The following is a 22,314-nucleotide window of genomic DNA, read 5'->3' on the forward strand; positions in this document are numbered from 1 at the left end:
GGAGACCCCAGAGAGCTGAGGACATTGGACTGTGAGGGGAACTACTTCAGGGACCGGAGCAAGTTCACCTGGTCAAACCTGCTAGGAGTGGTCAGGAGACATATGGTGGCAGTTAAACTGGACAGAGAGGGCAGTGGGTGGGCCACCTCAGTCAATGGTTTCTCTGTAGGTACCTGTGGATCAGAGAACAGGTGGCACAAGGGGCCAGAGCAACAGGATTGGGACAGCAACGAGGAGGAAGGACCCAGGAAGCCTCACAGGCTCCAGAGAGAGCAGCTTCTGTCTTATGTCAGCCTGACACTCGCCTCTGATCAGCTCAAACCATGCACTGAGATGATGAAAATGTTCTAATGCGTACGGGCAACTTCACAAAGCCAAGAGGAAAACCAGTGTAGGCCAGTGTGGCTTTTCATTCACAACCAACACTAGGCCCAGACACTTTGACAATGGGAGGGAGTGACAGAAGGGAGGGAGGGGCAAGCAACAGGGAGGAGAGACCCTGTCAGAGGGGCCACACTAAAATAACTGGACTGTGTGTGGCAGAAATCCCATGGAAACTATAAATACCTGAATAAAAATGTGAAACTAGCTATTTAGCAAATGAAAAATGAAGGAGATGAGTTTAGCAGCAGTTTACCTCGCAGGAAATTTTCAAATTAGTCCTGTGGACATCTGAATAGAAGAAATCACCAAAAGGAAGCAAACTGAAAACACATGGGGTCATAGAAAATGGCCCAATGTGTGCAACCCAAGTCTCAGACTCATTGAATGAGGGGAAAGTAGTGTTTCTTTTGAGATAAAAGGTGAGAATAATCTGTTCTAATATTTCATAAAAATATTAAATCACAGGTAAGAGTATGGGTCCCAAGGAAAAGAAGAATACTTCAGTTAAAAGTATATTTGAGAGTGACTTTTGAGATGGTTTCTCTGTGTAGTACCACTGGTTGTCCTGGAACTTGCTTTGTAGACCAGGCTGACCTTGAACTCACAGAGATGCCCCTGCTGCTGCCTCCCAAGTGCTGAGATTAAAGGTGTGTACCACTACCGCCTGGCTGAAGAGACTTTTAAGAGTAGCCAGATAAAAAAAAAGGTTATCTCTGAGCAAGGAACAATAGGAATGACAGAAATTTTTGAAGGGAACAAGATCTTCAGAGTGCTAAGAGAAAATAAATGTAAACCTAGTAAAGCTATACTCAGCAAAATTAACCTTCAAAGATTAGAGAAATAACATTTTAGACAAAAATTCATCCCCACTAGATTCTATTAAAGGAACTGTGACAGGGAATCATCATGGGTGAAAAGTTCCCATGGAGAGATGAGTCCAACCTGTAAAAAGGGTGTGTAGCCAAAATTAATCAACAATGCTCTTGAGTTTAAGTTAGATTAGAGTTGATGGGGTCAAGTCTGCTGTGGCATCCATAACAGTGATCAATAAAGGAATGTCAGAATAGTAATTTCAAAGTTGGTAGAAAAGGAAAACTGTATCATTAAAAAACAAAGTAAGAAAATGGAAATGGTAAGAGGTTGATAATTAGGGTTTGTAAAATACACTGACACATTTAAGTACAAACATATCAATAGCTGTACTAAATATAAATGAAAAAATCACTTAAGATAAATATTAGACTGTGTGTGAATACTGACTGAATACAAATACTGTTGTTCTTAGAGGAAATTATATAGCTTTATATTCAGATATCAGAAGAGAACACTGGAATCAATCATTTAGGTATGTAACTCACAAAGCCAGAAAGTCACAAACTCAAAGAAAATAGAAGACAGAGAAAGAATAAGGTTAGTAGAAATGAACGAAATAGAAATATATTCATCAGACTGTGTCCATAAAGCCAAAAGCTGGATTCCTAAACAAATTAACAAAACTGATAAATAGCCTCTGGAGAGACTAAAGAAAGCAATTATTGAAACCAAACAACCCTCTATGAGAGAAGGTCAAATATCCAATACCAAAGATGTAAAATGGGACAGCACCACAGTTCATACTGACCAGAGAAAAAGGACACTTAGCTAAACCTGAGGCCAGCACTGTCACAATGCCAAGCCTGACAAGGCATTTCAAGGAGGGAATGCTGGTCAGTCCTTCTTGCAAATATATTTGCAGTTAAACAAAATATGAGCCAGCCCATTATGCTTTATGATCAAGGTAAGAGGCTATTTATTCTAAAATTGTCAGGTGGACTTTCTATCCAAATAGATATATTTACCACATTAACTAAAATATGTCAGAAAAAAATTATCATCTTATCACCTCCAAAAGGTGCTTAAGTATCTGATAAAAATCAATACCTAAGCATATTCAAATTCATAAAAAAAAACTAGCAAAAGAAATGTAACTTGGTAAAACAAATAGGTCAATGAATAAGTTCCTCTGGAAAATGTGGCCTGTATCAACAAAAGGGAGCCAGGCTGCTATCTTTAACCCATCAGTCAAGTAAAGTTAGGTCAGTCAAGTAAAGATGGAAAAGACACAAGGGCATTGTGATTGGGAAGGAAGAAACAAGCCTGCCAGTATTTATGGACAAGGTGCTTCTATAGGCTGAAAACCTGAACCACCCTGCTGATAATTAGAACATGAGTTTAGCATGGTTGCTGGGCACAGAATCAAGAGTCAGCAGGTTGCTGATTGCTTTTCAAAATTGCAAAAACCAAGTTATTCACAATAGTCTTAAACCAATCAGATGGCTTGAAATATGCCTGCTAAAGTGCATTCAAGTCTCCTGCACATACAATTCTAACATTTTGTTAAAAAAAAAAAAAATTACAAAGAACCAAAGAATACTGAGGGGTTAGGAATAATCAATGCTGCAAAATTTCACATTTCACCAACTGGATACAGGGTCAGTCCACGTATCAGGCGATCCCAGGACATGTGTGGATCGACAACAACCAATTTCAAGACTTTTCAATGAAAACACTAAGTGCCAAGAGTAGGTAAGTAGGAAGTGGGAAGATTAGCATTGCTGTACTCAGGCTCACTTCCAAGCTGTGGTGACTGAAAAATTACCAGTATTGGTGCAATGACAGCAAGGGCTGATGTAACCAACACACACGGACCAGCTCCAGCAGAATGGATGTCCATAAAGTGGGAAACTACTCAAACGCTGCAAGATGGTGTGGGAGAAATGAGTGGTTTCTAAAACACAACCCAAAATTACACAAAGGAAACTGAGAGAATGGATTACGAATGTTTAACAAACACCATCGAGAGCAAAAAGTCAAGCTCAAAGGGAGAAGAGTGGACAATGCACACAACCCACAACAAGCTTTGTTCTATGACACACAAGTAGTAGCTCCACACCAAGGTAAGGGGAGGCATCTCACTGGGAGCACAGGCAAAAGACCCTGTGAACACACCCTGCCCACCAGTCAGTTGGAGACTCACACTGCACCTCAGTGGTAGTCAGGGAGGAGCAGCACTAGATGCCCAAGGGCCTACTCCAGAGCAGGGGTTGAGACGACCCACAGCGGCAGTGCCGGGGAGGCTGAAGACAGGCAGGCCCGGGGGGGGGGGGGGGCCAGCAGTCCAAATGCCCTCACTTGGGATTTTTTGTTGGGGGGGATGGTCCCTAGGTGCTAGCATCCTAGGTCCCATGTTACTCCTTGTTGTCATAGATACATCTATCTGCATCTTTGTATATCACATGCCAAAATGATTCTCAAACAATGTCAAATAACAGACTTTACAAGAATGTTTCAAGCATACGCATCTTGTTATGTGGTACAGATGGAGATTAAAATTCATACAAAAATTTGTTATAATGATTTATAAAGATGGCTAGCCATTTTCAGTGTTTGCAGATAAAGGATTGGGGGGTGCAATGTCTATGTGGTGTTTGAATGAGAAATGTCCCCCATAGGCTCATGTACTTAAATAACCGGTCCCAGCTGGTGGTGATGTATGTGGAAGTTATGGAACCTTTAGCCTTGCTAGGGGAAGTATGTCGCTGGGGAGGTGGCTATGGGGGTTTACAGCCTCACCCCACTTTCTGTTCTCACAGCGGCAGTGCCGGGGAGGCTGAAGAGATTCCATGTATGACTGAAATGTGATCAGCCTGCTTTCTGCTTCTATTATCTTGACCCATCTTCCCGCCTAACAGACTCAGACCCTCTGGTACCACAAGCCAAAATGAATTCATTTTTCCTGTAGTTGCTTTTGGTCAAGGTATTTCCATCCTAGCAACAGGAATGTAACTAATACAGTCTGCATGGTAGATTTTAGCAATAATGCGCTACCTGTGGTCTCTCAGCTATTGTCAAATAGGGCTATTCTTAGGGAGCTCAACCACATCCATATCTAAATCAACAAGCAAGACTATGGGAGGAGTGAGCCTCAAAGCTGGACTGGCCACACATGAATACATCCTCAGCTTCATGTCCACCTTTAGAAAATGTATGTGAAGAAAACTCAGGGAAGACCTCAGAGTCCAAAGGCAATGTGCTTTATGGCTTTACTATTCTATGTGTTTGCGAAGAATTCTGCCAAGTAGTCTCAAGATGCCTGAGTCAACTTGGGAGCCCCAGGATGCCCTTGCATCAAGGCTGATACTGAGTCCTCCCTGACACCTGGACGAAGCCAAAAGCAGGGGCACCGGTTAGCCTTCATGCCCAATGAGAGTGACCTGAAATAACCCTACTGAAGACACTGATGACTCCTACATGGGGCGACAAGCCCCTCCAGGTGGGGCCGCCCTGAGTCCTCACTGTGCCCACCAGCACTCACTCTCTTTGCCCTTCTCCTTGTTCTTGAGCTGCTGCAGCTTCTGCTCACGGTGCTGCTTCTCCAGCTCCTGCTCCTGCCGGTGCCGCTCCAGTTTCCGCTGGTGCTCCAGCAGCTCTTGCTGGTGCTTCATGGCCAGCATCTCCTGCTGCTGCTGCAGGCAGAGGAGGACAGAGGTCAGAGCCCTGGAGACCCACGGACACCCAGGAACCAGCCCACCACTCCCTGACTAGCGTTCCCAGGGTGCCACCTGGCCTACCTGCCCATTCATCTAAGGTGGCTACAGAGGAGGACAGGTTGCCAAGGCCTAAAATTCCTCTGCTCCTTTAAGGGCAGGATTCACAGTACAGTCTTGTCTCCATGCAGAGTACTCAGGAGGAGCAGGTGACCATGCAGGGTATAAATGCTCTTTGAGTATGCCCCAGAGAGCTGAAAGAGTGAGGCCAGTTTGTACCACTGCTGGGCATTTTCTTAGACATGGAAGACTTCCGAAATTCCACCTTAGGGATTCATCCACCAAGAATCCACAGTAAGAGTGTGCTTGCTACACACATGGCAGGCCCAGAGGCAAGCCCATGCTCCTCAAGGTGAACAGACAGACAACAGTATGCATTCACCTGAGGCAATGCTGTCCACCTCAAAGCAGATTAGTTGGCAACAGGCAAAAGCACAAGGTTGAGTCAGAAACTAGCCAATTCAACAGGGCATTGGGTGGCACAGGCAACAGCATGAAGAAGTCGATAAAGGTTCTATCTCTGTCAAGTTCTAGAGCAGGAAAGAGCACTATGACATGACAAAGATAAGAAGCTGTTGAGGGGACAGAGAGGTAGGGCAGGAATGTGGGGGACACCCCAAGACATGCATCACCACCCACAGCCATGGAAATGCACTTCATAGCATACCTAAGGTCTCGGCATCTTTTTGAAGACATTAGAACTCATGATTAAAAATTTGACATGTCTAATGGCATGAAAATGTAAGGTCCTTATGAGAAGTAGTTAAAGACGTAAGGTAAAGAAGAGAGACTGCAGGATTTATGATACATAGACAAACTGCAGGTGAATATTGTCATCAACTGAGAAGACTAACAATCTCCCCACTACAGAGGCTGAAGCACAAAGAAAGTAATGCATGCCCCACTGGTCAGTTCCCCGGCCCTACACTGCAAAGGCAAACAAGAGCCCTGCCTCCAGCCCAAGCACACAACCTCTTACTTCAGCAAGGCCACTGGCTTCCCTTCTCTTGGTCTAAGAGCAGTTTCCAGCATTAGTGGATGGGTACCCTGTGGGCATGGGTACTTTGTTGGTGTTGCTTCCTCATGGAAGGAAGAATGGCAGGGAGTATTGACCAAGGAATTGACAACCAGGTGGCCCTAGGAACATTCTATGGAAAAAAGTCAGACAGAGTGTCCTCACCAAATCGAGTGATCAGTGATTATGTATGGAGACAGACTAGACCAGAACAGCCAGCCACTCAAGACTGTGAAGGTCACAGCTCAGAATACAGTCATGACAGGAATCCAACCGGTGCTTGGGACCTTTGGGGCGCTTTTTTACCTACACCCAAATCTCTACAGGAGGGGTGTGTGATGACAATATGAATATATCTGGAAGCAACTGAAACCACAAGCTGTTGGAGTGGTTGGGCCTTCCTGTGTCCTGTGAAGAATTTCCTTTACTTTCTTTCTTCCTTAAAAAACAAAACAAAAACAACAAAAACAAAACAAACAAACAAACAAACAAGAACCAAACAGGGTATGTAGTCCTGGCTGTCCTAGAACTCCCAATGTAGAATGTAGAATAGGCTGACCTAGAACTCAGAAATAACTCTGCTTCCAGAGGGTTGGGTTTAGAGGCATGCACCAAACATGCCTGGTATTGTGAGGGATTCCCTAATCAGACTATTTGCAGCAGAAAGACCCACTCTTATAGTGGGAGCCCACATAAAGTAGATGGAAGGAAACTTTGCTTTTGCTTGCTTGCCCTCACTCACTGGCAAGTTCCTCTATCTTGCTGCTGAGACAGTGATTTCTTTGGCAGTACTTCTTGGCCTACTTCTTTGAGATCGCAAGGTAGACTGAAGATCAGGGTTCCTCCAGGATCCTGTGCCAGACTGTGTTTGCTGAGACATCCAGCCTCATTCAGACCGAACAACTACTGCACTCCTGGTCTTTCACCATGAGGCTATGAGACCACAGCCTGTAAGCCAGTCTACTAAAGGCCCCTCTAATGCACATACACCCAGTGTACCATCCTATTCCTTTAGAGATCCCTGCCCAAGAGGAAGCAGTTCAAAGTAGGAAACTGAGAAGCAGCCTAGCAAAGGTTTCTGGCTCCTGAGCGGGGTTCCCATGATGCCTATGTGGGGGCAAACAACTGGCCTTTCAACCGATGCATGAATACATGAACAAGCTCACAAATGAGGGCCAAGCATGTGTGCATCATCTGAATGTGCACAGGTGTGGTTTTGTGCACATGAGTGTGAAGATGGCTGCCCTTCATGGATGTTGCCTCTTGTCTCTGGCAAGGCTTTATGGAAGATGGACAGGATGTACCCAAACATGTCCAAAATGGTGTTGGGTGACCACTAACAAGAGGAGCCCGGGCCAGCCTTCAGGCATCGCCAGCAGTGGTGTATGTACCATGCCAGCTCCAAGGAATCACCTGGAGAATCCTCCCCAGTCCAGGAAGACAGGAGGTTAGTTCAGCCAGAGTTACCCTGACACACACCTCTCAAAGGGCATGCTTCCACAAGCGTGCAAGCTGCACACAAGGATTTGGCCTGTACCATCCTCTAACCACAGGCCTTGCAGCTCCCTAGATGTATTTCTCAAGACAGTGTCTGTCAGCTTCCACAATCAACAACAGCACTGGGTAGACAGAAAGAGGTGGAACTGTAAACTGCTCTGAGTTTGTTCCAACCAGAATCATAATATGCCACTTACTCAGCTTGTGAAGTTCAAGTCACATCATACCAAGAATGTGATGGAAAAGTGACAGCAACTGTATAATTTTATACGGGGACATTCTTTATCTACCCCAATTTTCAAGCCGGTGTATCCCAGGAATGGAATACAGACCCTGAGCCACTGAGATGACTGTCAGCGAAAAGTAAGAATTTCATGAGCAAAGCAAACAGGACTACTAGCTTCCTAGTGACACGTGCACAATACAATACACTACCCTGTGGATCTAGCCTGGGAGATCCGGGCAAATCCTCAGGTTACCAGACCTGTGGCTAAAGCTAGCCCTAGACCTTAGGACAGAGACAATAGCTCTGTCCTCACCTGTGTCACATGCCCACAACCTGCAGAGCAGGTATCCCTGGCCTTACTTCCCTGTTGCTACGGAAGCAGCCCAACACCAGAGCCTCATGGGACTTCTCAGAGCTGTCCAGTCACAACTGTGGTCACATGCAGCAAAGGTTTACTGGCAGACTGAGCAGGTATCACTGGAGACTGCAAAGGCCCCATAGTCCCTGTCCAAGGAGATTTGAGGGGGCTCTCCAGAGAAAATCAGCTACATCTACAAACATATTCACTAAGAATATTCATGGGGCAATGGCCATTTCTAGCCAGGTGTATGGGGTAGATTAACTGGAGAGGGGACAGGCATTCCCACAATCACTCAGAAAAGGGAATGGGAGAACATTGGAAAACTGTGTCCAGTCAGGGGTGACCACTTGCAGAAGGCCTCGCATGTTGTCCAGAGGCAGCTGAGGGACCACAGGTCAGACTGTTGGCTCCCTGGTTTATATTTAAAACAGCCACTGCAATGGTCTTCTGAGAGAGCAAAAGAAGCAAGAAGCTCTATGTCCAGAGCTGGCAGCATGCTTCTGAGGACTTTGAGGTGGCACAGCAGGAAGGAACAGGCGGGCAGGCCAGCTGCCTGGCCTGCCTTGGTCTGTCCTTTGCTACCTGCCTTGCCCATGTTTCCACTGGGCAGCAGTACTGTCCCACAATGAACACCAAATGACAAGGAGCTGGGAAAGCACTCTAAAGATCTGGTGGGAGGTGAGCATTTGCACTTCAACGTCTTTACTTTGAGCCTGCTTGTGAAAGATATCTCCCAAAGAGAATGGTGTCTTAACACCAGATAGCTAAATATCACTCTGATGTCAAGATAAGGATGCTGGAGAAACACAGCCTAGCTGGATGGATGGGTGAGAGACCGAGCCCAAGAGATTTACAGTCTCAAAACCACATCTTCACTTAGCCACCCTTGTTGCTAGCAGTGAGCATAGACAGGTCTAACACAAGTTGGGATCTAGGCTCCTCCTGGCCAATGGCACCGAGACACTGAACCCGACTTTTGATAATAACTTTAGAACAGTAACATTTTCCTATCCTTTATAGGAAAATTAAACTCCAAGACTAAGCACCAAAAGTAAAGACATGGAGATTAAGCCATACCCTCTATTGGTTTCATTCCAAGAGACTGCTTGCTCCCATTCACTTGGGAAACCATGAGGTTCAGAGAGTGCTGAAAGGTATGGTAGTGTTATCCACAGGTAATGGCACCTCCCAGGTGTTACTAGGCAATTGGCATCAGGTAACTCTACCTGCTTTAATTACCTTCAGAAAGCAAACATGTTGACATTTTTAAAACAATAGTGTAATTAGTTTATAATCATCCATTCCAAAAACCAGGCCCATAGCTGAGAACAGACTCACAGTACTCCCTCCCTTGGAACCTAGAAGGAAAGTGTGTTTCCTCTTACAGTCACAAAGACACACAAACCTGGAATTCTCGAGGCACAGAAGTCCACAATAAAGATTTTAGATTACAAATAACGACCAGATTCCCAAAGATACCCCACGGCAATAAGGCTGGCCCTGTGTGAGTGTCATGACATCAGACTAATGAGATATTCTGCACCTTACAAGTCACATAGCCAGGGTGGAAAGGACTAACCAGATATGTGCTCCTCAGCCCAGCACAGACAGGACACTCTAACAGTGACCCTTTGTACCTAGGGCCATCGGATCTTAACTTCTCTCCTATCTCTGATCACACACAATATCTGTTATAAAGAACTCCCTAGTCAGCTTCCCAAAAGCAGGGCTTGTACAGTCCACGGAGAAGGGTGACATACATGCAGACACACTGGAGTGTAGAACTCATGCTATAATCGCAGGCCTTCTGGGAGTGCTAATTATATAGTGGGTAAAACCTGTCTTAGGAACACATTACTACACCCATGGCAGGGGGAGGAAGTGCTGAGAAGAGATCTTGGAGAAGATCAAACACCACCACCACGTGAAATAGTTTAAAATAAAACGTCCATAGTGTGGTGGTTTGAATAAAAATGGCCCCATAGTCACATATATTTGGAGACCGGGTCTGCAGTTGGTAGAACTGTTTAGGAAGGATTAGGAGGTATGCCACTAGGGGCAGACTGTAAACCCACGCCATTCTCAGTTAGCTCTCTTTCTCCCTTGACACAGCCTCAAAATGTGCCTTCTCGGCTATATGCCTTCTGCCTGCTGCCACGCTCCCCACCATGATGGTCATGGGCTCACCCTCTGAAACTTCGAGGCCCCCAGTTCTGTGACAGAGAGAGCAAAACACTGTGTTGAGAACAGCCAGGAGGTGAATCTTTTGCAGAGGAGGCCACTGCTGTCTGTCTCATAGTATACAAGTGCCTGCAGTGGGAACAGGACATTCTTTTATAGAAGAAATATAGAACTCTTCTTTCCACAAATTGTCTTGGTCACATGGCCTAATTTTTCTAACAAGATCAGCAGCAGCAGGTCCACTATTCTAATCAGAACTTAAATGGGATCGCTTGTAAGCCAATGCTCAGTTTTGAGCCACACACACATCTCAAACTTAGCTTATTTGACTCCAACTTTTGAATGTCTAGGCACTCAATTTAATAGACATCTTTTCAGTGTAAACCCAATTAGACTTTTCAAAAGTAAACAAGAATAAAAGCTTTCCATGCTAAAAAGCCTAATGCTGAGATCAAGTGATCATTTATTGCTCCAGCAGGGCAAGAAACCTTCTGGGTCTCAAGGACACTCCCATTATCCCTAGTGATTACTGACCAGCCAATGAGAAGAGGTTACAGGTAAGCTACTAACATCATAATGCTGTGCATAACAGTGCTCAAATACCAACATCTCTGGCACAGCCTCAACAGAACACAAGTCGAGGCCACGACCATTTAGAAAGCTGTTCCCTGGACCCTAGGAGTACTATGAGAGCCTAATATACCTAGGGCAGACATGTCAGATACCTGTGTATGGGGCCTGTATGTGTGTGTCCTATAAGCACATGTGTTCAGGGTGTCCTGATGGCTACAGCTGATTTAGGAGACTCATACACTTTAACATAGTGGAGGGCCCTAACAGCAGGTTTCTTCTTAAAGGTATTAATTAGCTACTTTTTTCATTGTTATGACAAAATTATCTGACAAAAGCAACTTAAGGAAATATGTATTTTGGCTCAGAGTTGGTGTGCTGGATAGTTTTATGTTAACTTGACATAAGCTAAAGTTATCTGACAGGAGGGAACTCAATAGAGAAAATGTCTTCCTAAGATCAGGCTGTAGGCAGGCCCTAGGGCTTTTTCTTAAGTAGTGATTGATGGGAGAAGGTCAGCCCACTGTGGGTGGTGCCATTCCTGAGGGACTAGTGGTCTATAAGAAGGAAGCAGGCTGAGCAAGCCACAAAGAGCATGCAAGTAAGAAGCACACCTTCCTGGCCTCCACATCAGCTCCTGCCTCTAGGTTCCTGTTCTACATGAGTTCCTGCCCTGACTTCCTTTGATGATGGACAGTGATGTGCAAGTGTAAGCTGAATAAGCCCCATCCTCCCCAGGCTACTTTGGTCATGGTGTTTTACCACAGCAAAGTCTGTCACGGTGGGAACCAGTCAGGGAGTAGATAGATGAATGCCAGTGCTCAGTTTACTTTGTACTTTTTATCCAGTTCAGGGCCCCAGCCTAAAGAAAAGTGTTGTCTATATTTAGGGTGTAATTCTCAATTAACACAATCTAGAACTCCATTACAGGCATGCCTAGATGTTTGTCTCCTAGGTGATTCTAGGCCCTGTCAAGCTGACAACATTTAAAAAGTCAAGGGTGTTTTTCTGATAAAAAAATAATAGCAAGGGTCTGCAGAGAGGGCTCAGCAGTTAAGAGCACGGGTTGCTTTTCTAGGGGGCAGGGGTTCAATTCCTAGCACCCACATGGCAACTCAAAAGTGTCTGTAACTCCAGTTCCAGGGCTTATGACACCCTTACACAGACACACATGCAGGCCAAACCCTGATGAACATAAAATAAAAATAAATTATATTTTAAAAAGCAAATGTGAAACTGAGTATAAGCAAATTACCTACAGTTGATCACCTATAGTTCAAGGTTTCTAGCTCAGCAATACAGTAAATTTAGACTCAAAATCACTCAAAGGCACTGAGCCAACTTCTTTACATTACTGGGCCTCAGCAGAACTACTGTGTGGTCAGATTGGTAGAATATTTTCAATGAAAGCTGACCTCTGACCCTTTCTGACACTTATGGGCAGACTCCTACACCCCAACAGCTGGTCTGTTTGGTTTGCAGAATCTTCTACAATAGCTACACTTACTATTTTGAATGAGTTTAATAAAGTATATAGCAAGCAAAAGTAACAGGATAAGTAGCCAGAAGCAGATAGGTAGGATCAACAGACTGTAAAATACTGTCAAACTGGTCAAACACAGCATCAAGAGAAAACAACCCCTAAATAACTGGGAAAGCCCCACTGAGGCAGTCAGCTGGAGTTTCCAACTGCGAATGTCAACGGTGGAGCAAAGTGACCCTTCCCATCAGATGAGGCTTCCAATAAAAGAACAAACATTGGTAAATAGATAACATCAAATTCTGCTTAGCAGAAACCAATTGGGGTAGTTGAGCTAGTCAGCTGGAGCCCGACTGAGCTTTCTCCTCATGACTAACCTTCCAGCTTCTGGTTCCCACTGCAGGCACTTGTATACTATGAGACAAACAACAGTGGCCTCCTCAGCAAAAGATTCACCTCCTGGCTGTTCTCAACAGTGTTTTATGCTCTTTGTCACAGAATGGGGAGGGGGTGTTAGTCTATCCCCAAACAAGGGGCACTCTGAGACTAAACATGTTTGGGTCTAAAATGAGGAAAGGAACCCCACTTCCAGAGCCAGCTTTTCAATGAGTTCAAACAACACATGACAATTTACCAGTAAAATGCACATTGCATACCCCCTCCCATGTTGGCGGTATAGCTGCCTGCCATATGCACTGATCTTGCCTCCACAGCACGCTCTTGGCCATGGTAACTCTGGATGCCAGCAGGGCCAGAAGTCTGTCAGTGAACCTAGGATAATCACACATCTGATGACCAGTCAGCAAAGAGTAGCCAGAGGAGGACCACTTTCACCTCTGATGTGGGCCAGAGGAAGCTGCCACTAGGTAGATGGGAGTCACCAGGGACAGGTCAGCTACCAAGGGCAATATCAGTGCATCCTCTATGAGCACAAGCCCACATGCCCCCACCACCACTGTGGGACTCAAGCCAAGCTAAGCAAATGTATATATCTTTCTTCCCCTTCAATACCGCACACAGACTTTTGCTACAGATGGACTCCTTTCAAGATCATGAGTGGCTGGGATGGTGCAGTCTATACCAGCTCCCAAAGCAGCTTGTCCAGGAGCACAGGTGGCCTGTTCCCAAGCTTTCCACCGTGAAAGACCTAATAGTCTACCCAGATGTAGAATAACAGCCCCTTTGCCATCTACTTAAAAAAGATAACACTGGAGATAAAACCAGGATAAGCCAAGTACACTCTGGGAGAAAGAGTGAAATCCAAGTCTGGAACAGAGTGTGAGGAAGAAGAGACAAGAAACAACTGGACCACCGTGCTGAGCCCTGTCTGTCTTGACGGATCTGGACATTAGTTTCCTTAGAGCCACCAAAGCTCAATATGCTGTTCTGTAGCTATATTCAAAGACACTCAAACAGCCTTTAAGACAGAATCTCATGTATTTTCCTGAGATAAGCACAGAGCAGGCACCATTATGCTCTTTAGCTAAAACATATTACGGAGCAAAGAAATAAAGTCATCCATGGGTGTGAAGCTGCTGACTGGCAGGATGTGGGTTGTTTGTCCAGTGTTTGTAATGGAGCACTTGGGATTAAAATGCCCCAGGGCTCTCAATAAGAAACCATTTCCATCTCCACTCACTGGACCAACTGGCTCAAATCCAAAGGCAACCTCACTACAGCACCCTGAAAACAATTTATCCTTCCAGGCATACCCAGCAATGTGTAGCACCCCAGTGGATTTGTCATTCACCATCCCAACATGAATCCAGACACTTAAGTGTTAAAAAGACAAGCAGATACATCATCCAGCAGAAAAAGGGGGTGAGTACCAGCAGCGGAGTCTACCCTGTGGTTGGAATAGGAGCTATCGCATGGGCTAGTATACAAGAAGATACAAAGGCAGGGACTCAAAGCAGCACAGGAGAGAGAGAGAGAGAGAGAGAGAGAGAGAGAGAGAGAGAGAGAGAGAGAGAGAGAGAGAGAGAGAGAGAGAGAGAGAGAGAGAGAGAGAGAGAGAGAGAGAGAGAATTCTCACGGAAAACCTTCTAAAGTATAGACCTCTTCAAGCCTCTCCTCATCCATAAACAGCCTAAGGCTAGCTTTTCCTTCAAACTCAGCACTGCACTCTCTTGCCTATGGTAGCTTTAGACTTTACCCTTCAGGTGCCAGCAGGGCCTAGCCCTCATCATTATAACCCACAGAAGGTGTTAGAGAACCTAGGATAACCATACAACTGATGGCTAGAGGCAGCAAAGAATGGCCAGTTTTAGTTGCGCATGTCCTACCATATCCAAGGTTTAGTGAAGATTACCAACTTCACTGTTACCTGGAAATACAATGGAATCTCGCTCTTGTCTGAACACACCACAGCCCAGAGGAGAAAGCAGAGTTAAAGGACATTTGGGAAACATGAAGCCTGAGGCTCAGGGGTCAGGAGCCCCTGGCACAAATGAGGCATAGTCAGGATGGCACAAGAGTGGCCAAGAGTGGCCTTGGGCAGAAGATGAAGTTGGGCCTATAACAGAAAATTTGAAGGCTGACCAGGTAACCAGGGGCATGACTTTCCAGGTAGTGGGCAGGGGGCACAGGGTCCTTCCAATCATGAAAGCACCACAGGCAACATGCCTTGGGCTACTTGGAACAACAGGAAGTTTGAAGATGGATCTTCACTGTCAACTTGATGAGACTTAGAAGCACCAAGAATACAACCCTGGGTGCAAATCTATGAAAGTGTTTCCAGAAAGATTTAACAGATGGAAGGTCTTCCTTGAATGTGATTGTACCATTCCCAGGGCTGGAGTCCCAGATTAAAGAAGGAAAAAAGTGGTGGGCATTAGAATTTGTCTCTGGTCCTGACATCCAAAATGACAAGTCACCTTGTGCTTCCGCCACCATGCCTCACTGACCACAGACGGCATCCCTCTTTCAACTGTGAGGCAGAATGACCCCTCAAGCTGCTGCTAGTCAGGTATCTGGCCATAGCAACAAGGAAAACAACATGGGTAGTAAAGCAGAATAACAGCACCTTGGCCTCTAGGGCCACTAAACTAGAGATTCCCTTTCCTTTGGAGCCGACCACCTGAGTTTGAGTTGTATTCTCTACCAGTTAGACTATAGAGATCTTGGAGACTAGTGTGTGGGAAGGAGCACTTCGATGCTGCTGGTCCTTCAGTGTGGCAGCAGTCTTGGCCGACAGAAAGGCAGTGGCAGGATCTCAGTGAGCACCCAGGACAAGCAACTGCCTGTACCTCAAACAGGGACTGCCCCACAGTTGTGGACATTTCAGTTAATTTAGGAGAATAATAAAAGGAAATAGTTTTTGTCTGCAGGTAACCTCAGTAACCCAATCAACACCAGAAAATTCTATGCAGTTATTCTAGATAACACGTAAGAGTGAAATCCAGGGCTCATCTATACACTGGTAGTAAGCGAGAAGGAAAAATAAAAATACAGAAACAGATTCACAATAAAAAGAAAAATACAAGATATCCCAGATTAAACATTTATATGCATTATATGAAAAATAAAAAAAAAACTATTTACTAGTGTAGAAATCTGAATCACATATCTGTGTCTTGAGTATAAATTCAATATTAAGAAGCTATTACCTAACAATCTCAAGTAATTCCCACTGTAACGTGGAGACTTCACGAGAATGGTTGTGAAGTTCATTTAGGAAAGAAACAGGCCAGACAAGCCAGGGAAATTCTTTGCAGAGGGACAAGGTGTGGGGAGGCAGGCAGCTAGAGCTGCATGGGCCAGCACAAGGATGTAGCAAACTAGATATAGGCGCAGAAAGAATATTTGATTCACGATACAAGTGGGTAACTACTCTGTATCAAGTGAGAATGAACAGTGGGGGCTGGAATAATGTCCCTTATTCATAAAGAGAACTCCTACACCTATGGGTAAAAGAACAACATTGCAACTGAAAACAGCATAGAAAATGACAGAAGAAATGCAGACAGCCACAAGGCATACATAGATGGCTGACTACACTGGCAGTCAGGGATGTGCAATTTTCTATCAACTTTACACAGGTTAGAGTCACCTAAGAGGAGGGAAACCCACTTGAGAAAATGCCTCCATAAGATTGGGCTGTAAGCCTGTAGTGTATTTTTTAAAAATGAGTTATTGATGTGGGTAGGGCCACTGCTGGGCTGGTGGACCTGGGTCTGTAAGAAAGCAGGCTGAGCAAGCCATGGGGAGCGGGACAGTAAGCAACATGTCTCCAAGGCCTCTGCATCAGCTCCTGCCTGCAGGTTCACGCCCTGTCCTGATAGACAATAGATGTGGAAGCATAAGTCAAATAAACATTCTCCTCCCCAACTTGGCTTTTGTTCATGGTGTTTCATCACAGCAATAGTAACCTAAACTAAGACACGCAGGAAGTGCGGGAGAGGACAGAAGCCAATTAAGTAAGGGCAGATGGTCCAGGAGTGTCCCTGGTCCTGCCCTCAGGCTCTAAGAGGAGTGCCCACTGCTCTTTGGACACTGGCTAACATGTTGTAGTACCAGCCCAAGGGGCTTGTATCATGGCAGTGTGGATGCTCTTCTCTGCTCCATCTTTCAGTTGCCTCTCACCCAGCCTCTCAGGATGAATCCATGTCTATCCTAGACTGCACACTCTGACAATGTGTGAGTAAGTTCTTTGTCTTGGAAAGCCCGTTTCTGTCTCACTCATTTTAGACTGGCCATCAGCCCCTCAAGTAGGGGGACTGGATTTACATAGTAAACCCAATAATGGGAAAGGGAGAGATTATGAATGTCAGAAAAACAACAGCTGCCCAGGAAAGGTCATCTAATGCCTGTCCTGTGGGTGGGGGCTTAGCTGAACAGCACATGTATGACAGTCACAGTAATTAAACATTTAATTCTTTAACCAAAAAATAGGTGAGGCACAGCAGGCTTAGAAGGAGCAGTACATACATGTGTATTCAGGATGGAGTGTGAATATGTGAGCAATCTTCCTCCAGAGGAGGAACTTCTGCACCGAGTCCTGATGGAGGACAAGGCTGCCCATGAGCCCCAGGTCAGCTCTGGGGCCTGAAGTCTCTGTGGAGCAGCAGAGGGGCAGGGCCCACAGCTGCCTGTTAACCCCAGGCCACTTTTCAAGCAGAAACACTAGAAACCTGCACTTCTTTGGTAAATACTTCTAAATACTAAAAATAATACTACAAATAGACAATATGGCTATTCTAGGCCACTGTCTTCATATTCCCTGCCACCTGGGTCTGAAACAGCTACAGTCTTTCTAAGGTAATTCCAGCTAATGACACAACACTACCTCTCCATTCAGCCTGCATCTGCCGGCCCCCTTTGAGCTGGGGAAAAATTAATGCTATAGGGAAATGAGCAGAACAGGGCTTGAAGCAGGAATAGGGTTATTCTGAGAACTACAATTCCTGGAAAGACCTTGTTTACCCCAAATTAACAACTGAAGTTTTACTTTAAAAAGTACTCCTGTTTCAATTATAAATTCTATTCAAATTCACTGATGATTTAATGACACTAATTAGATTGTGTGTTCAAGAAATCTGTCTGACAAACACCACTGCCAAGTGTCGTTAACAATATGATGGCATGAAAAGAGTTTAAACCATCAAAACAAAAGACTGCTAATGCAAAGACACAATTATATAGTCCAAAGGCTTTTATGATCTCAATTTTAATGAAAAATTAAAACACAAAAAAATGTAACCTTAAATTGCTATGATTCTGAGGTCCTGTCTCAGAGGCCAGCTCTATGGCTAGGTTTCTGGGCCTATAGCACCTCTCCTAGGGCCTGGAACTGTGGGGTAGGAAGGCATGCTCCCAGGGACTCACCTGAGCTGACACCAGATGCCTGGGTGCTAAGCAAGGACACTCTAGCTGATGGGCCCCTCACTCAAGGGTCTTCTTTATGCTTCTTGCTACTGCCCTGAAAACTCATACAGGCAAGGAGATTTATTTCTGAGACTCTTATTGTTTGAATCATGGGAACATTTAATCAATTGACAGAACAAGAACACAAAGTTACTCTTCACTACACCTGATAGAGATGCCCACTGCACATCTAGCCCTGTCTTCCTGTCAAGCTGCATGCTGCTGAAGGCTCCTGTGTATAAACGGCTGTGGGTAGGAATGTGCAATGGCAGGGACACCACAGGTAAACTATAATTCAGCAGAGCTCTTGAGTCTGTCTTTGGCCAGGATCCACACTGAGTCTGGAGGATAGCCAGTGCACGCACAGGTGTGGCTGGTTCTGAGGTAGCCAGGACAGTTAGGGTGTATCCAGCTGAGGTCTACATCCCTCAACCCTTATCTCATGCCATAGGACTCACTCTATTCTTTGCTCTGGGGATAGAGGTCCTCGTTTTACCACCCAAATGCTTGGAATTAGCCTAGGTATATCCCTGGCAAAGCACCCCTGTGTTCAGGGTCAGCCTTCAGAGAGGAAATTAGGCCCAGAAACCTGATTATAGAACCAGCCTGTGGGACAGGGTTTCCAAAGCACAGCAAAAGCTCATGGTTACAGGACAGACGTCCATCCTACAGGCCTGCCCAGAGGTGCAGTACGGCAGCAAGACCTGTATGTACAGGGAGGGACAGGCTGTGAACTTCTAAAAACAGTGAGAAGGGGTCATGACTGACACTGGGTCAGGAAGCTGCTGTCGAGGAGCTGTGAAGGCTGGCCACACGGGACATGAAAACGCGAAGACTGGTTTTAAACTGCCTTTAAGAGACATGTGAGGATATGGTTCATGTAGAGAATAAGACAAGCAGCCTGTGATCATCAGTCAGCTGGCACATCAGGGTCACTGGGTGCCATTACCTGGAATGACTTCTACTGTTTTCCAGCTGGCACATGGCCCCTGCCTAAGGCTAGCCTCCTAGTCCTGGAAAACAGGGCCCCATGGGAAATGGGCCTGACCATCCACAGCAGAGCCCTGGGCAACTGTCAGCAAGGCTTTCTCTCCTGGGCCTGATGTCGGCCTCTCCTACCAAGGAGGAAAGGATCAGGAGTGAAGGAAGAGCCTGGTGCTGGTGGGTTCCTTAACTAGACCACCCCAAATCCAAGAGAACAAAGCACGGGCAGTGGCGGCTGCAGCAGCAGCTGTCACACCACATCCCAGGACAATTAACAGAGCAAACATCAAAATACCAAAGACCCTGCTCTCCTTGTAGGCAGCTCTCAGAGCCCCGGGTGAGGTTTTCTAGACCATCTTTTCTCATAAAGCCCTAGGACAATGTTCTCAGTACACACATTCCTAAAAGGGAGCCTAGAGCTGCTAGCTGGCCTGGTCACCAGGGCAGGCAGGGCTCTGTAATGTGTTATCTGAACCAGGAACCAGCCTTGTGCAGCCTCCTAGCAATCCACATTCACAGCCTATAGACAGAAGTCACTGCCTAGGACTTTTGCATGGTTTATGAGACTGCTCCGATGATGGCAGCACTGCAGAAGTAGTCAGTACCAAGCCAGGCTCAAGGGTCTTAGATGCTGAGGCTTTACCTTGGTTCTAGTGGATGGGTTGGTGGTTCTGGGAAAGCACTTCTGGGAAGTGAGTAGACACCATACAGCCTCCATTCCGAGCCCAGTTAGGCCTCAGACAAGACTACCCTGACCAACACAGTGCAGTCACGGGAGACTCAGGGCAAGGTGTTCTTCAAGTCCTTACCTGCAGAAAACACTGTTGCTGGAACTGTGATGTGCTGGGTGACTTTGCTACATACCCATGGGCAACCTGTCCAACTGGTTTGGGAGGTCTTTTGTCTTAATGTGACTAATGCAAAATGTAGTTTCTACTGGACAGTGTGGCTCAACATGTCTCTCAGTAGAGACACCCTTAGCCTTAAAACCTTACCATATAAAATCTACATGTATGTTTTTTCCAACTTATTTAATTTTAAATTCTGGGATCAGATTAACTGTAGAAAGTAGACATTAAAAAGGTCTCTGTTAATAGGTTCCCCCCCACCCTTGTTCTTTTTCTTCTGGGGGGGGGGTCAATCATGAAAAGTCAGTGGGAAAATCTGAGAAAAACCACAATGAACACTGAGTCCTGTGAGGTGCCTTTCACCTTTTGGCCTGTTTTCCCACTGGCCATCTTCCTACACAGGAGTGTATTTTTAGAAGACAACTTCTACACCAGGAGTTTCTGTGTCCTCTACAGGAGCCATAAGGTCAGGGACATTTTCAGCAACCTTATGATGAGGGTCACCTGCTTCCTGGGTCTTGACATTCTGTGGTAAGACTGGGTCTCAGGTGCAGAAGGAATCATATGTCATCCAGAGGGTATCTGGTTTTTTCAGGTCTTAGCATTCCTTGGATGATGCCAATTCTGGCCCATGGGTCTAAGCACTAGATGGGCGGTGTCCATTCTGGGCACAGAAAGAGCAGCTGTCTCCTGTCCATACCTCAGCACTAGATAAAATCACACCAACCACAGGGAGAGGAATGGGGGGGAGGGAGAGAGGAGGAGGAGGAGGAGGTGACAGCAGCAGCAGCAACAGTAGCAGTAGCGGCGGCAGCAGCAGCGGTCACCTAGAAAGTAGCTTGTCTACATGTCTCAGCACTCCAAAGGTAAACAGACCCTGGACAGAAATATAGTATGACACAGAGTTCAAGGCTGCTGCTCACCTTGATATGTTCATGCAGCTGGGCCTCGTGCTGCCGGGACAGCTGCTCATGCTGCCGCTGGAACTCAGCAATGAGGATCTGCCGCTGGATCTGCTGTTTCTGTTTCAGTGCTAGAAGCTCCTGCTGCAGCTGCTGTTCCCGCAGAGCGGGTTCCAAGGGCAGCGAGAACTGGTGGTCCAGGCGCAGGTCCATGGGTACTGCTGCAGGGGCCACTTGCAGAGGCAGCGCTGTAGCCACGTCCACTGTGGAGAGAGCACAACACAGGAAAGTGGGTCACTGAGGCAGCAAGGCTAGCCCCAAGGTCTAGGTCCTTTCTTCCATGTAAAGCCTAGATGACAACTATCGTGGAGTATTGGTGGCCCCAAGGGGCATTTGGTGTCCCTTGGCCAATGCCCTGACACACTCAAAGTACAAGGCTCAGGGATCCTGGAGCTCTGTTCTCAAGCACAAAGATCTTAGGGCAGTGGCCAATCTGGCCAGGAGACATATTTGCACCGAGTTCTTAATCCTTACCATTTGCCAAAGTGGGAGGCTCTACACTCAAAGGACCCCATTGCAGGCCCAAAAGCCCATTTGAGGTCATACTGAAAAGTCAATAAAGGGAAACTACAGCAAAAGTCTCTGCTTAGCCATGCAAAGAGCCAAATTGCCAGTACTTGGATGGGCAAAGCGCCTATACTTTGCTTCTGCCCCTTTTCCTAATGAAGCCACTGCAGAGCTATGTATGAGCCTCAAGAACAGTGTGTGCCATAGAAGTGGTCCAGATAGACACTCAAGCGGAGAGCCTGTTGCCATGGTAAAATGAGCACCCTCTTGAAAAACATGTTTACCCAACCGACTGCAGCCAATAAAGTGTGCTCCTGGCGGGCAGCATGAGCGTTCATCGTGGTGGCTTCTGCACTCACACTGTGCCCATGCTCTGCAAAGGAGAGGGCACCGTGATTCTGACTTAAAGCAGAAGCTGAGTCAGTCTCAGTGCTTACAAAATTAATTTCAAATTAAAGTGAGAGAAACAATGTGGAGGAAAGGTAAGTTTTAAATTACTAACACAGGGTCAGAGAGATGGCTATGCATGTGAATAAAGGCACCTGGCCCCCATGCCTAACAATCTGAGTTCAATACCCAGCACCCACACAATTGGAAGTAGGGATCTTGAAAGATACCCTCTAACTTCTACAAGTGTGCCACTGCAAGCATGACCTATGCACCCCTCAAAATGCACTTCTGCATGCACACAAAAAATTTAAAACATAATTAACAACGAAAGAATAAATTTCCAACTTGGTGAAGCAGCCCTTCTCCTGTTGAAGGCTGTTCTGAGCAGCATGTCATGCATGGGCTCCTTGGAAGCTAGAAAGTTCCCAGCACAGTATAGTGCTACTACACAGCACCTA

The 22,314-nt window shown here is 45.9% G+C and overlaps 1 protein-coding gene across 7 annotated transcripts in view; it reads right to left on the minus strand.

Annotated features, from left to right (window-relative positions):
* Hdac4 (histone deacetylase 4) overlaps positions 1–22,314 on the minus strand; it is a 243,446-nt gene that overhangs the window by 71,954 nt on the left and 149,178 nt on the right. For 6 of the 7 annotated variants that reach the window (XM_051190805.1, XM_051190804.1, XM_051190803.1 and 3 more), the window contains 2 exons: positions 20,921–21,162; positions 4,739–4,889 (listed from right to left, as the gene is read on the minus strand). In XM_051190805.1, coding sequence (XP_051046762.1) covers positions 4,739–4,889; positions 20,921–21,162 — 393 coding nt within the window. Of the gene's footprint in view, positions 1–4,738; positions 4,890–20,920; positions 21,163–22,314 lie in introns of those variants that run through there. The other variant, XM_051190806.1, reaches the window with a different exon arrangement.

This window comes from Phodopus roborovskii, unplaced genomic scaffold (genome assembly GCF_943737965.1).
Source record: "Phodopus roborovskii unplaced genomic scaffold, PHOROB, whole genome shotgun sequence".
NCBI classification, from domain to species: Eukaryota; Metazoa; Chordata; class Mammalia; order Rodentia; family Cricetidae; genus Phodopus; species Phodopus roborovskii.